This window comes from Harmonia axyridis, chromosome 5 (genome assembly GCF_914767665.1).
Source record: "Harmonia axyridis chromosome 5, icHarAxyr1.1, whole genome shotgun sequence".
Classification (NCBI taxonomy): domain Eukaryota; kingdom Metazoa; phylum Arthropoda; class Insecta; order Coleoptera; family Coccinellidae; genus Harmonia; species Harmonia axyridis.
This window is the reverse complement of record NC_059505.1, coordinates 18,253,962-18,270,797: the sequence shown is the minus strand read 5'-3', so window position 1 is coordinate 18,270,797 and position 16,836 is coordinate 18,253,962. Positions and strand designations below refer to the sequence as shown.

Below are 16,836 nucleotides of genomic sequence, written 5' to 3'. Positions count from 1 at the left end.
AGATTTTCCAAGGGTAGAAGTAGGACCTGAAAACCCTTTAAGAGTTGAGAGAGACTCGCAAACATCTATGCAATGTTCAGTTGATGCAAAACCCCAAGTTGGCAGTGTGAGATGGATCAGAAATGGAAGGGCAATTAGCTCTTCTTTGAACCATACTATTCATAGGGTAAATATCAGAATAATATTGTAATTGTAAACTATTTTCTTTTAAAACAATGTGCAAATTAGATATGTGGTAATCTCAGAACTCGCCTCTGTGAAAAGTGTGTTATTTGTAGAGAATATCTCAGTGAACAACTTTGCCTGATTTCTTGCAAAATAACAATTAAATATATTATATCCAATAGAAGAGTACCGTCATTTATTTGATCTATTTTCTCTAGGTGAGCATTCAGGATGCTGGAAAGTACACATGTAGTGCAGACAATGGATTGGGAAAAGTGGGCGAAAAAGAAATCATCCTTGATGTTCTTTATGGTCCTATAGTGACTTTAGAAGCGAAAACAAAAGAAGCAGAAGAAGACGAACCTGTCCACATCCAGTGTAATGTAACTGCTAATCCAAGTCCTGTTACTATAGAATGGGTCAAAGATGGCAAACCAGATTTCCGTCAAGTTGGAGATGTTCTTAGGTTAGGAAGAGTAAGAGCAGAAGACTCTGGAACCTACATATGCAGGTAAATCATTTTGTTTTAGTTGATATTGTGGATTTTTGTGTTGAAGTATCCAATTTCAGTACTGAAGTAATACCTCCTTTGTTCAATGCACAACATATTTCATTCAAATTTATTGTTTTAGGGCTGTGAATGTGATTGCTCCTAGTGCATCTTCAGGTAGAAGGTCTGAAAAAATAGGAAATGCGTCTATTGCATTACTGATAAGACATAAACCAGGTCGAGCCAGAATAATGCCTGATAAACCTGTAGCAACCGAAGGGTCCAGTGTAACATTAACTTGTACAGCTTCGCCACCTGGTTGGCCAGCACCCCAATATAGGTGGTTCAGAATCGAAAGCAATGGACAACCAACTATTCTCGCTATGGGTAAGCATTATGCCACTTTCATAATTATTTTTGTTTGAAACACATAAACCAACAAAGCTTTCATGTCATAGGAACCAAATACACCATATCAAACGCTAATTTAAACACAGAAGGAGTATATAACTGTCAAGCTACAAACGAATTGGGACCAGGGGAATTAGCTTCAGTTAATCTGGAAGTCCACCAAGCACCAAGTTTCAAATACAAACTGAAACTTCTCGAAACCAAACGAGTTGGCGATGAAAATTTCAATGTCACCTGCAGTGCTAAAGGAAAACCCAAACCATTGGTTAGATGGCTTAAAGACAATGAAGAGCTAACAGCGGATGTCAATATGTATGAAGTTAAAACTGACTACATGGTATCTACAAATGGAGCTTATAATGTTGAAAGCACTCTTAAATTCAATGGTAAAGCCAGACCTGGAAGCAATCAGTTGCTTCCAAGTGACAGGGGAACCTATAAGTGTGTAATGGAGAATGAAGTGAAGCGTTCTGAATCTGCAATGATGCTTAAGATTGAACGTAAGTGAATTTTCTTCTCAAACAAACTCTTTTTCGATCAGTTGTTTTAATGATCTTTGCTATATTTGGTGTGGGTACCATTGAAAATTGGGTTTCGGTAATTTTGAATAAAATTTCAATGGCCATTGTGCCACATCTACCGATTCCAGTTTTTTCTTGTCAAATGGTCTTCTATGCATGCCATGTTAGGTTTTCAAATGAGAGATATTAATTCTGCTTGTATTCCTAACGTTTTCTCTGGACGAATCCATGGGAACACAAAGATATCATTTATACAACATAAACTTTCTTTACCTCGTGTTTCGCCTACTAGTTATAGTTGACATCCTTATTGATTTTTAGAATGGTGGATTTTAGATAATTTGACACTAAGATTTTCCAATGTGCCGTGTTCCAATCTATAACATAACAATTTCCGAAGATGTCTACCATTTCCAGCGATATTCTAATCCTTCACAAAAATCACTTCAATTGAGATGAACTGACGGTTTGGAGCATTGTATATAAAACAAAAAATATTTCTTTGCAAAATGTATAATGACGACAGGCCTCATCTCACTCATATAATTTAATGGCATAAAGGACTTAGTACTAATTATTATAGTACATAACTAAGAGTTTTAATTTATTGAAAAATTACTATCTATTTTTCAGATAAGCCTATCATACTACATCAGTACAATAAAGTTGCTTATGACATTGGTGAGACAGCTGAGGTAACATGCAAAGTACAAGCATATCCTAAGCCAGAATTCAAGTGGTTCTATGAGCACAATGTTTCCCCCCTGCATTCCTCATCTGAAGGACATTATGTTGTTCGTACTAATGGAGACAACAGCGATATTTATATAAGTACTTTGAGGATATCTAATATAAAAAAACAGGATTACGGTGATTATAACTGCCAAATTGTAAACAGTTTGGGACCTATAGATTCGAGAATTAAATTACAACCTAAAGGACCTCCAGAAAAACCTACTAAATTAACGTCTCTTCATACTGGTCACAATTTTGTAACACTGAATTGGGATGCAGGTTTCAATGGAGGTATTTCTAATACCAAATACTTTGTGTCCTACAAAAAGATCAATGGCGAAGAAGAAATGATGATTGAAGGATGTGGAATGGTACCAAGGGCTAGTGATTGGTCTGAAATCGACTGCCAACAAAATAATCCTTGTAATATATCTCATTTGGAACAACATCAACACTACCTATTTAAGGTAAGTATCAAATTTCATTGGTACTCATATAAGTACCTTTAAATTTTGCAATTATGCACTTATTTTATTACTCTGAAATAAAGATTTTTATGTAGTATGGAAAGTTTTTTGGATATTGTTGAATTATTTTCACAATTCAGTGTTTATTGTTTTAAAATCAAGCAATCGAATTGAAAAAAAATTTTAACCGCAAAAATTAAATGAAAATTAGATAAAACTATAGTCAAAAGATTTTCTGAATTATGAAATTTCTTCTATAAATAAATTAGATACATATTAAACCGCACTATTCAGATTTGGGTTTTTGGGATCATTCTTTGGGTAAGTCTTCAATTGAATATAAGAAATTTGAATTTAATAAATTCTTTGGTTAAATTAATACTTTAGGAATTATTATTTCAAATACCTTTGGATTCCTTTCAGAAAAAAAATTTAACCCGTCATGAAATTTTCAGTTTATTTTTTGGAATGCTTTTCGTAAAGATTGAATCCTTTTTTCATTTTAAAGGTTGCTTTTCATTGAGAAATTTGGGATTTTCTTCGAAAAAAGAAAATAAATAATAGAAAATAATAAACCATTGTGTAAAATTGGCAGTGTTTTTCATATTATCTTTACTTTCAGGTAAAAGCCTTAAACACCAAAGGGCACAGCGATAATTCACAAGAACTTCGAATTTCTACACGTGTGGACAAATTACCTGGACCACAAAGAGTTGCCTATGAACCAGTATCTCATACTCTCTCTATTAATATTCCTCCAACTTGCCTTCCTTTGGTTGCCATTGTTGAACTGATCAGTACTGAGTCAAGACCTAACACAATATGGCAACAAGTTGACATAATTCCGTTGCAAGTTTCGGGAATCGCTCCTACTTATAAAGAAATGAATTTGGATCACATTACTAAAAAATCATCAGGAAGAGGAGCTTTAGTAGACGAACCGATTGGTGTGGATGACTATAACCCTCAGATAAGAGTGAAACTCTGCCTAGAATCTCACCCTGATCATTGTGGGCAATCTGTTGATGCAGAATGTAAGAATTACTATATTATTCATAAGCTATCTATAATTATCCATAACCTTTTTATTCATTTAATAATTTTTTTAGTGGGCTCTGCATATATACGAGAAGCATCTGTCCTAGCGACTCCAACCCTTATTGCCATCGTAATTTCGTGCATTGTTTTTGTTCTTTTTGTTGGACTACTGCTTCTTTTCTGTCGCTGTAAGCGAAATCAAACGAAAAAATCGGAATCCAAAGATTATGAAACTGATTCTGTTAGACCGACTATCGTTTCTCAACAAAATCAAGCTCCTCCTCCATATTATCCTTCATCTGGAATGGACAACAAGGCTTTAGAACATTCTTTGGACCTGGCTCTTGCAATGGAAGATTCTAAAACGGCCCTTTACGCCACTCAAAATGGTTATGGTTATCATGTGCAGAACTCTGATTCTCAAAGGCAAAATATCAATAATGCCGATTGTAAGTTCTCATTTCCAAAATATCGCCATTAGCCGTATACTTGGTATGATTAAGTCTAAATTTGCACTTTTAGAATCTATTTTTGGAAACAAAATTCAAATTTATTATCTTGTAGTTACATTAGAATTTAAGAAATACGCCATAATTAAGATGCATCTTAGCCATAATGATGACTAGCTGTTAATTATTTGTCTCCAAAAGTCGAATTGAAATTCAACAGTAAATATTACAATTTTTGTTTCATATTTTAATTAAATCTAATTTGAGATTGTCGACCTTTAACATAATAATTGAAAGAAATATTGGAGATGATGTCCAATATGTTAAATCTTTAAACTGCCCCTAAATTTTGTTCAATAAGCTCATTAGATACAGAATGTTTTACAACAAAATCTATTAAAAATTACCACTTGAAAAATAAACATTTGTGTTAATCAATCGAAGAAATAATGTTTGAAAATAATGAATTTTCTAATATTTCCACTAAATAATAATTTCACAATAGCAATTTGGATTAATTTTTTTAAGTTGATTAGAGTTGGGTGATTGTTGTTATATTATTCAATTGGTTGGTAATTTATTGATTATTCAATAGTTAGTAGATCATACTGACATAAAGTTGTTTAAAAAATCAATTGAATAAATTATTTTCCAGGGGGTAACATGGCATACATAGAAAACAGTTATTCAAACTCAAACAATGGAGGAAGTGTCAATTCGCAGGATTCATTATGGCAAATGAAAATGGCCGCTGCTTCTTCCAATTCAACCAGCCAACTTCAGCATCACATGGATGTTAACCGACAGAACTCATACGGTTATGATCCAATTGCTCATGGGGGTTATGGAGCAGTTGAAGATTATGCCCCCTATCCACATATCACAACTCAGAGTAATCATGGAGATGATTACATGAGGAGCAGCAATAATCCTTCCAGGCAAGATTACTGTAGCGATCCCTATGCATCTGTACATAAACCAAAGAAACGAATGGATCAACATATTGGTAAGTTTGATGTTGGTTTTCTCTAGTTCAATTTGTTGAGATGGCATTCTTCATATACATATTTGTTTACTCTACATGCACCATCTCCATAGGTTAGGCTTGGTATGGCACTATACAGGTAAATAATTTGATAAAAATTTGCATGGCATTGACGTAATGGTGATATAGATTTTTTTACTTTTATCATTGTATAAAGATAATACAGTAGGTTGATGCTGTTCAAATCATATTTAAATAGCAACATTAATATATTCGGGGATTTCTAAAGGTGGTAATATTTTTATTTTCTTCATATTTCTAAAATATTTGGATTGCGAATATTTTCTTCATGTTGAGGTTGACTTCCTGCTAATTTAATGCTATTCTCAATTGACAATTAAGTTCACATGAAAAATTAATTCAATTTTGAAAATGAGCATCAGCGAATTAGATGATGAAAAATATATCAAATTGGAACAAACATTATGAAAATAATCCGCGTAGAACAGAATTTTTAACACGACATTGGACTTTTCTCAAAGTATAAAAAATCCTCTCATTCATATCAAAAAAAAAATTGTATCTAACAAGATACAAAATTTTTTTAATTTTGTTCAGTTGCATAATAATATATAATAAAATGTTTATTTACTATAAACATAGAAAAATTACAGACAAGAAAGATTCGATATTGTCACCTCTAATCTACATAATAAGAACGTTAGAGCAGATACTATCAGCAGTTCAACCTAATTTCGCGAGAAAGTTCAATGAGAGGAAGATCTGATTTAAATCATTTCCTCAAAACCATTTCTCTGACCATAGATCTTTATACAATTGTGTGAATGCAGAGTTAAAACGATGATCATGCAACCTGAATATCTGAAGTTTTCGATAATTCCACGTATAATAATAAAAATTTAATTTCATTACAATTCATATGAACTCGTATTTTTTTTTAAGATTCGCCTTATCATGATGTCAGTGGATTGCCAGATCCCTACTTGGAGCCAATGGAAGATGAAAAACCTCCCCAACACATGTCACTAAATTATGAAGAAAGTTTAGAGAGTGGATATTCTACACCAAATTCGCGAACACGCAGGGTCATCCGGGAAATAATTGTCTAATCATACGTTTTGAAATCATTTTCATGTCACTACACCATCTAATATTGCAGTTTAGAATATCTCTTGCATCCAAATGTTGTTTTCATGCATTTGTAATTGATTGATAATGCATCACATATTTCACATTTACTAATATTTCTGTAATTTATTTGTACCTGACATTGGAAACTTATCACTATTATTTGAATCGTTGTGTACACAAGTGACTTTTATATGACTGAACAATTTTCTATTAGACTATTATGTCATGCCATTTTGAACGGTGTTTCATTCAGTTTGAACTGAAACTCTACAGAAGAAATTGTATTAAAATGTGATTATGTCTGCAATAAGTATTGTTGTGCTATAATGTTGTTTATTTTACGTTTATATTGACAATTTTATTACTTTTCGAAAAACATTTTTGATTAGAACTGATTATTCTTCTTAGTTCTATCAAAAATGTGAAATTTTCAATTAATTTGAAATGTGCCAAAGAAAAGTAATATAATAATCATATTTTATGTGTAACGATGTACTTAACATTAAAATAGTTTTGTTGTATGTTGTAAGGTATATTTTTGTAAAAATATCAGTGGCGTTTGCAAATTCCAGAAACTGTATTTAAAACTGAACTGAAATTGTATTTCCCCTTGATTCAATCATATTTTGCTGGTTGAATCAATCAAGGAAGTCCAAATTTATTTATTGGTCCAATATTATTGGATATTTTTAAATAATGCTTGTAGAAGAATAAAATCTTGATCTAGCTTGTATTTTAAAAAGAGGAGCATAAATATTGCTAATTATTTCACAATTCAATTTTTGCTCAAAATCTTCAGTTCAACAGTGATCTCAAATAAAGATATAGCTATATATCTACAAGGACTAAAATTTTATTCTTCTGTTAAAAATGAATGGTGTGTTGTATATTCTTTTGTATATATAGGAACCACTTTGATCTGTGAATGTTCAAGCATCTATATGTAAGAATTCTATACTCAAATTTTTTAATTGTACATAAATATAATTTTTATTTGTATTGATTTTTTGTAAATAAATGTCCACTCAGTTTTGTAAAGAATGCTCATTTTATTCTACTCCCATATTGAATAAATCTGAAGTATTATATTTCCATTGCAAGATTACTTATATTATAGGTAAGTGTATTTTTTAATGAGAGCTTTTTGACCAATTTTATTTGGTTTTCACTAACCCCTGAAATATATTATTATTAGTATAGAAATATAGGTGTTTTTTTTTTAAATTTATATCTCTAGTATGTCTCTTGAAAGTTGAATTATGGATCTTAATTTTATTTATCTTCAACGGTAGCAGAAAATTAACAGTATTATACATTTTGAGCAACTTCCAAATACTATAGGAGTTGGAGAAATAAAAAATAATAAATGAAGAATAAAAACTTCAAACCAGAAATCAGGTGCAAGTGATACAATCAAATGAAGCTATGCTGTTATGTTTAATTCATATAAAACATATTGGAATATTTGGTAGAAATTCGATTTCTCTTGATTGGAAAACTACAGGAAATCAACGAGGCCAATGTACGACCGGATGTCCTCGCGCCATTCTGGAACAATCGATTTGACAAATTCGCACATTTCAGCAAATACCAGATTAACGAATATGACGGAACTCTAGGTGAACAGCCCATGATGAAACTCTGAGTTAGCATATCAAAAATTATATAAACTGTACTGATTTCCGCATTGTAATTCATTCAAATCATAATCCTTGTGTTGTACACAATAAAATATATTCAACACCACCGCGTGTTTCACTTCGATTGTAGTAGATTTACGACCCTCTACAATCCAGTATCTTCCTGAATTCAGAAGCCTTACAAACTATTGAATTCTGCACTGCTACTTCAACGGATTTACGACCCATTGAAGAAAACAGAAACGTCTTTTGGGAACTAATTCTCAAAAGATACATGGTCCTTCGAGCCGGATATATGGAAAAATCTATAAAAACTAATGAGAAGTTCTTCAAATTCGGTAATTTTAAAATTGTATTATATAAAAGGATACAATCCTAGGCACTGAAAACATTATTTGTCATTTCAACCAGAGTTTCATAGTGATTTGTTAGAAATAATCAGGTTTACTCATTCAAGTTTAAATAAATATACATATTAGTCAAGATGTCTAAAAACATGGTGTATGCACTCCTCAAATTTTGAATGCAATGACATTCGACTAAGATGTCTAAAAACATGGTGAATGCACTCGTCAAATTTTGAATGCAATGACATTCGACCAAATTGAAAATATTAGTTTTAGTTCGTGGCGGCGCCGCAATGTCATACTTGTCATTTCCGTTGATTTTGATTGGATACATTAATTAAAACCCGATACTGACCAATCAAAAGCGATGTGTAATCGAGTATGATCGTGCAAAGTCGTGAAACAAAACACGAAACGTTTACTGGAATGAATTCAAATATTTGTAATGGAGAGTTTATTGGTATTTCAATTACAAGAATGACTTCCATAGATCATAACTATAATGAAAGATATACATATAGGTACATAATGGCACAAACCTTGAAAATAATAAATTACAAGAATCTTAATTTGTTGATAGCGCTACCTACATCTCTGAAAGTAATTCGTGAACTGTTTGAAAAATTTTCAAACGGTAGTAAACGAATTTTATTTGTACTAGTAATTTATGAGTGTTAATCAAAAAGGTCTAATAATGTTAGTATTCTGAAAGTAATGCATTTTAAATGATCATCAGAAAAGAAATAAGGAGCATAGACAGTAATTTCAATGCAATATCAATAAAATTCCTAAGATCCTAGTGGTTTGGATTGAAGGTGACATAAGTGATTTGAACATACACCAAATTCTAAACAACTTTTATTTACTGGTATTTTAAACAATGGCTAATTGGGTACATTGTAACAAATGTTTTGAACAACCCCAAAAGAACAGAAATAGTTTTTTTCTTACGGAATGCGGACATGTAGCCTGCGAAATATGCACAGAACAAATAAGTAAGTCTAAAGTACAACTGAAAATTATATTTTTGAGTTTATTCGTTCAATATATTTCAGAATCGTCAAACACATGCATTATCTGCTTCAAATCAACTCGAGTTATAAAACTCTCTAAGGATATGGATCCTTCTGTGCGCTGTTTTTTCAATCCTTTGGATACTCAATTGAGGAAATTTATAGAGGTTAGTATCTCTTCTTTTCCAATGAGACAATTCTTCTGGATTGTAATTGAATTTTACAGGTTTCTACCTGTAAAATTCTTATCCCGTTGTTTTCGTGATCGTTCATTTTGTCGTACGCACTGTTTGCCAGTTTGTTAATGTAGTTTCTAATGGTTCATGGTTGGAGCAATGGCGACGCCAGCTTTCAAAAACAGTGGTGGCCAAATGGGGGCCGGATTTTTTTTTTGAGGGGGCCAAAGTGAATTGAAATTATAGTTCTGCAATCCTATAATTATTTCAACCTTGCGTCGCCACCGGGTTGGAGTCTCTGTAGCAGGTCTCAATTCTTCGTTTCTTACGTACCAGGGGGCATCTAATGCTTCTCTCAGTGTCTGGTTTTGTATTTTTTCCAGATTGTTGATTTCTTTTATATTCATGCAGGTAATTTCACTGCCGTATGTCATTTTCGGCCTAATTATTGACTGGTATAGCCTTATTTTCAGTTTCTTGTCCAATTTACTTTTTCTATAAATGAGTGGGTATAGATATCCTTTTATCCGTTTGGCTTTTCTTTCTGCTTCTTTGATTTGTTCATTGAAGTTTAGGTTCTTGTCAATTATTATTCCCAAGTATTTGACATCGTTTTTCCATTCTAATTACTTTTGATTGATTTTCAGCTTCATCTGTGGGTCTCTCTCTTATTTTTATATTGAAATACAATTGATTGGATTTTGTCCTCATTTATTTTTATTTTTCATTTTTTGAACCCATTGTGTCATAATGTCTACATATATTTGAAGTTTCTTCGTTGCACTTTCTGGTGTTCTTCCTGACGCTAGGGCTATTACATCGTCTGCATATATAGTCGTAATGTTATGTTTTGCGATTTCGGTATGTCATATGTATATAAGTTATAAAGTATAGGTCCTAATAGAGGGTCTTGTGGTACTCCGGCCTTAATGATTTTTGTTTCCGATGTTGTTTCGTTGATTTTCACGACAAATTTGCGTTCTTCCAGGTATGATTGTATTAGTTTGACATGTGCAGTTGGTATGTCAGCTTTTATCATTTTGTATAATAGTTCTTGATGCCATACTTTATCAAAGGCTTTAGATATGTCCATCAGTACCTACTGCTGCTGATTTTAACCCTTTTCGTTTTTCTTTCAGAATATTTTCCGCTATTCTGGTTTGTTTGGTTCCCGTTCCATGGCTTCTTCTGAAGCCATGTTGTTCTTCTGATATTATTTCTTTTTCTTCTAGAGTTGTCTTGAGTCTTTCTAGTATAGTTTTTTTCGGCCAGTTTGCATGGGCTTGTAAGTAAGCTTATTGGTCTTTAATTATTTGGGTCCGTTATGGATTTTCCAGGCATAGGTATCATTATAGTTTCTGCAATTTTCCATCTTGATGGGAAATGTCTTGTAATTAGTATTCTGTTGGTGATATTTTTATTTTTTGAATTGGGTTGTCAGGTAGGTTTTTCAGTGCTTTTTTCGTAATTTGATCTATTCCTGGTGCTTTTTTAGTGTTGTGGTTTTTTATTATTTCTTCGATTTCCTTAGCGGTGACTTCTTCGAAAGTGTAGTGATCTTCTTGTCTCAGTTTTTCTGAGATCAGTTTATTTACTTCTGCATCAGCTTTCAAAAACAGGATGGCGAAGAGGGGGCCGGATTTTTTTTGAGGGGGCCAAAGTAAAGCGAAATTATAGTTCTGCAAATTTTTTAGCGTTAGTATGTTAAATTTTAGGGGTGGCCAGCAGAAATTTAGGGAGGGCCGGTCTTCCCCTAGCCCCCCCTTACATCGCCACTGTTACGTTAAAATTGTTTTTCGAGTATTTCGGAGAATATTTTTGCTTTCTCCTCATCTTCGACTATTATTTGGTTGTTAGTTTGTTTCCTTTTGTTTGGTGAGGGATTTAGCTATTGCCCATGGAGGTCTATTTTCTTCTGATAATTCGTCAAGTTTGGAGTTCCATTGTTCGTTGTAGTAGGTATGTCCTTAGTTCTGTTTTGATGGAGTTGTTCAATTGATTCATTAAAAACTTATGTCTTGGATCTAAGGTTCTCTGATACTCTTTTCTTGCGAGTTTCTTAAGGCCAATGAAGTTCTTGATGTGTTCAGGAAGCTTTGTCTTCTTTTCTTCTATTTCAATTACCGTAGTTGATTTCTTGAGTGTAATTTTTATAATTTCCTCTAGGTCTGCTACTTCTTGTTCAAGTTCTTTTTTGTTGTTGATATTTTTAATTTTGGTAAGGTTTTCTACGGTTTTTATAAATTCTGTCCAGTTGTGTATGATCTGTTTTTTCTTAACTTCTTCACTTCTGATGGTTATTTCGATCGGGTGATGATCTGATGTATTATCGTTGATCACTTGTAATGTTACTGTGCGTTTAAGGGTAGCACAAAATAATAAAAAAAATTATATTAGCGATTTTATTCACCCTCCTTCGATTTCAACTGGAGAGAAAAGTTGATGTTTAACATAGGCGAGTAATAGGCGATGCTGTGTAATCCGTAAGATGACCAGTACACAATAAAGAAAATTTACAAAAAATAAATCAGAGCCGTATCTAGGTACAATTGTGGCAATATATTAGACAGCGCCCCCCATTTTCGAATTTTTTTTTCATCCATTATATTTTCTTATAGTAATTATTCTGTTCATAATTTAAGTCATATATTTTCATTACAGTTTTAATAGAAAACACAATATTATATGGGGTATATGAATAGTTGCGAAAAATCAGGGAGCGATTCCTTGTCAAAATATTTGGTGGGCCTTTTTTTTGTGAAAAGTTTATAAATGTTTATAATGTTTTTTTTATTACATTCATTTAATATTTGTACCAGTTATCAATATGAATATTGTTTTGACATCTGCCTATTAGATACATTTGAGGTCGAAAATAATTCAAACCTCCACAATTCAGGCGTATTATCTGTTAATTTTTTTTTTCCAAAAACCGTGAATTTAAGCAATAAATTACAAGAGACATTATTCGTTAAGAATGGAACAATCTATCCAAAATTACTTTTATTATTGTAAAATATGAATGAAGAAAAAGTTATTGTGGAACAAGTTTGAAGGGTGGCTTTTTCTATTCCTTGGAATCATAAAGGAACACCACCAATAATTTCTTTAAATGTCTTTTGTTTTGAATAGAGAAATAAAAAACAACTTTTTGTTTGCCATCTTTGGGTAGTTATAATTAGCGGGAAGGGGCTGAAAAAAAGTTTATATAAAAGACCCACCATATTTTTTGACAGGAAATCACCCCCTAATTTTTATCGCAACTATTCATAAACAACCTGTATATATTTACTTACTTTTATTGAAATACACATTTTATATACATATAAAGAGATAACTTCTGAAGAACTAAAAAACCGATCGTTATAAAATTGTAACAAAGCAGTGACGGCTCGTGCCCTCGAGATGTGGGTAGGCCACACACACATTATTATTATATTTATTTATATAGTTATAAGTATGATAAGGGGTGTGGGAAAATTTATATATATATATATATATATATATATATATATATATATATATATATATATATATATATATATATATAAATATATATAAATTTTCCCACACCCCTTATCATACTTATAACTATATAAATAAATATATATAAACAAATAGATTTCCACGTCACCCAAGAAGACGCGTTGGTTTTTTGTTTTTAATGGGAAACCTCACCTAGAATAGCCCTATTATAACCCAATATGAAAATGTAGTTCTCAAATCAATGAAAACTGAAATAAAATGAAACTCTTGAAAAAACAGAAATAATAAAATATTCAATTATCAACATAAAATATATATTTGAATAAACATAGAGAAAACCTTTCACGAATAAATAAATGTATAAAATATAAAAAAATCTTATAAAGACCACAAAAAATATTGTGGAAATGACCGCATGTATTCTGGTCGAAAATGTATGAGCTTGCGTACCCTTTATTCATTTTTATAGATCAAATCAATTCGACGATCTTTCTTTGTCGCGAAGTCATCAATTATTTTCTCGAAAAAAATGTTTCCTCTGGCTAGTTCTTTAACTAAACCTCTTTCGATTGATATCAGTGCCAGGTTATTTAAACGGTCTTGAGATATCATGTTCCTACTGGAAGATTTTATTCTTTTGAGCGCTGAAAAACTTATTTCTACTGACGCGGATGTTGGTGGCAGGAACAAAATCATACAAAATAACTTATATAATTCAGGAACATCGGAAACAATATTATTTGAGAAAATGAATTCCGTAATACCATTCAGCATATTTGAATTGCCGAAGATAGCATTGTCCCAGTACATGATCAGAAAATCAATACCTAACTACTATCGAACGGCATAAATAAGTTTTTTTCTGATTAAGACGTTATATCCCATAATTAACCATTCATTTGAATATATTAATTATATTTTCATGATCTGAAAATCAATAGCTACCATCGAACGGCATAAATAAGTTCTTTTCTGATTAAGACATAATGTCTCATAATTAACCATTCATTTAATTATCAAATATTTGAAATAAACTGTGAAAAGTTGCTGCTTGACGCTCTGCAATAGAATAACCGGCCAGCCGACCCTGTGTATTGGGAAGCGACCTAACATCGAGTTGTTGTACCGTTCTACTGAGTGGACGGATTCTGGGCGTATGTCGTAGTATCTTTTCCTTTACGTAGCGCTCTCGGTAGCGCTGGTTCCGCCATCGGCTCTTGGCCAACCTAACGTGATGAGATGCTTTCAGTGACAATCCAGGAGTTGCAATTGTATAATTGTAACATTTGTGTTACATTTCAGACCTAATGTTACGGTGTTACGTACAATTCTGGAATAACTTGTTTGGGGTGATGTTACGAAAAGTAACCATTTATGATTGTGGTTTGTTACAATTTATGAAAGGGAATAACAACGCTGGATGCTTTGGAAATCGAATATTAGGTGGGTCCGAAAGAAAATATTGGCCGGTATAAGTTATATTTTCCTGTTCTGAGTGGAAATATTCATTACCGAGGGAATTTGGATATCGAAATCGATAACTCCGATTGAGTTTGAATGAATTGAATATCTAGAACTATTTTCTATTTCCCGATAATTTTTGGGTCGGCCCGGCCGACCCTGACGAGCCGTCACTGTAACAAAGAAAAAAAAACCGCTCTTCACACAAAAATAAATGATACCGTTTGGCGAAGAAATACCAACAAAATTTTCAAAATATAAAATTTAAGAATTCGCAAAGACGGAGAACGAAAATTTTTCCATAAAATGAACGAATAATTATTTTATTCTCTTTTGAAATCGACACGGTAGTAAAAAATCGGGCCCTTTTACGGTTCATGAGTTTATTATCGCTTTCAAGATTAGTACTTTTATTGCACTACGAGCTCGTCTTTGTCCGAGATTTATTATTTTCCTTTATCTATCCGCTTTGTTGGCGTCGCTCCTATCTGCCATCTGTGATTTTTGCATTCGTCATCGGTATACACTTACCCGTTGTTTTCGGTTTTTGTATCGCCTGGTGCTCCAATATTTTTTTCTTTTGATATTTTTGGGCGCCCCTACGAAGCTTGCGCCCGTGGCAAATGCCACCTTTACCACGCCCTAGATACGGCACTGAAATAAATGGCCGAAAAGAAAACGTTCCTACCCTGCTCGTGCTCCTGATGGTCGTAGCTCGTAGAGGGCCCTCTAAGCTGCTTGTGATGGGAACGAAGAATGATCTCCTGGGTGTTGAGCAATGTTCTGGCACAATCACTTTTCCGCAATAATAATCGGAATTTATAGACTAAAAAGGATCCTAAGAATGAATAATAAAGCGAACATAAGCGTTGAAAATAACGAAGAGCAAAATTGGCGTGACGCACTTGACAACGGTCTTGCGAATTATATATCTTGATTTCTTATAAACATATGTAAAACTACATATGTGTTCAGAACGCTTCTTTTCATATGGCCCATTCGAGATGAATATGAATAAAACTAATTTCACCAAACAGGCCACACAACATAGACAAAACAGTTACAATATCGCTTATATCCTTATTTAAAGCAATGTCCAATATGTCAGCTTTTCCTCTGATAAAGTGTGTTTCTTCATCTGGGGTAATTATTCGGATATTTCTATTTTCAGCATTTCGTAATAATTGTTTTCCTCTTCTGTTGGTTGTTTTGCTGTTCCATTCTGTGTATTTGGAGTTTAGATCTCCAGCGATAATCATTTTGTTAGCATTTTTTGAATGTGAATTGAATGTGAATGTATCTGAATAGTCTCGTTGTTATTTTGAGTTACTTCCATGCCGACTACTTCGGCTGTAGATTCCTCATTTGTAAGTTGGAGTGGCTGGTGTACAATATCCCGCTCAATTAGTATTGCCACTCCCCCTCCTGGGCGATTGTTTTTGTCTCGCCTATATAATAATAATAAAATTTATTTAGCACAAAACAAAAAATTCAAAAGTAGAAAATCGTCACAACAATAATATAATCATTCACATTTCTCTGAAGTGGCCATTCAATCTTCCGCAGTCACCTATAGGTGATAAAGTTCCTTAGTTTCGAGGTTTTGCTGTTTTTGAGTCTTGCTTCTTGTAATAATATGATGTCCGGATTGTTTTCATCTGCTAGTGCAGTGAGTTCATCTTTTCTGCTGCTGATTCCGTTGCAATTCCATGATATTATTTTTATTCCTTTTGGTTTTTTCTCATAGTATTGGGTTTAAGAAGTTTGATTATTTGTCCGATTTTATGGGTGTACTTGTTGGTTTGTTCTTCGTTGGGTTTAGTTCAGCAATGCCTAATGAAAGTTCTGCGAGTTGGTTCACAATTTTAGTTTTATTTTCTTTTTTTTTTGTTGTGTAAATTTTTTCTTTTCATCGTTTTATTCTTTTTGTATTTCTCTCAGGCTTTTGGTTGGAAATTGTTCCTTCCTCCACAGATGCATATAAGCGGGTATATCTTTGATTGTTTTTTTCGGGCACTTCAATGAGTTAGCCGGATGAGCTCCTCCACAGTTAACATATTTCGCCGGTGTAGTTTTTTCCTTTTTACATAGATGTGTCGAGAGGTTTTCACTGCACTTCAAACATCTAAAGTCTGCGGTGCAATTTCTTTGAACTTGTCCGTACTATTGACATCTGTGACACTAAATTATACCTCTTCATCGAAGTCCTTCCATTTCCACGTCGATACCTCTAATTTTGCCAATTTCATAGATTCAATTCAATTCAATTCAATCTTTATTAATCCTTCAAGACATGTTAT

The 16,836-nt window shown here is 32.8% G+C and overlaps 2 protein-coding genes across 2 annotated transcripts in view; both read left to right on the top strand.

Moving 5' to 3' along the window:
* LOC123679930 (hemicentin-2) overlaps nucleotides 1–7,454 on the top strand; it is a 104,851-nt gene extending 97,397 nt beyond the window's left edge. The window contains exons 5-13 of the mRNA XM_045617498.1: nucleotides 3–166; nucleotides 384–676; nucleotides 798–1,042; nucleotides 1,114–1,566; nucleotides 2,221–2,789; nucleotides 3,412–3,823; nucleotides 3,899–4,276; nucleotides 4,932–5,282; nucleotides 6,225–7,454. Coding sequence (XP_045473454.1) covers nucleotides 3–166; nucleotides 384–676; nucleotides 798–1,042; nucleotides 1,114–1,566; nucleotides 2,221–2,789; nucleotides 3,412–3,823; nucleotides 3,899–4,276; nucleotides 4,932–5,282; nucleotides 6,225–6,391 — 3,032 coding nt within the window. The 3' untranslated portion in view covers nucleotides 6,392–7,454. The remainder of the gene's footprint in view (nucleotides 1–2; nucleotides 167–383; nucleotides 677–797; nucleotides 1,043–1,113; nucleotides 1,567–2,220; nucleotides 2,790–3,411; nucleotides 3,824–3,898; nucleotides 4,277–4,931; nucleotides 5,283–6,224) is intronic.
* A 1,743-nt stretch (nucleotides 7,455–9,197) lies between these two features.
* LOC123679936 (probable E3 SUMO-protein ligase RNF212) overlaps nucleotides 9,198–16,836 on the top strand; it is a 39,823-nt gene continuing 32,184 nt past the window's right edge. Inside the window, exons 1-2 of the mRNA XM_045617515.1 lie at nucleotides 9,198–9,395; nucleotides 9,456–9,580. Coding sequence (XP_045473471.1) covers nucleotides 9,281–9,395; nucleotides 9,456–9,580 — 240 coding nt within the window. The 5' untranslated portion in view covers nucleotides 9,198–9,280. The remainder of the gene's footprint in view (nucleotides 9,396–9,455; nucleotides 9,581–16,836) is intronic.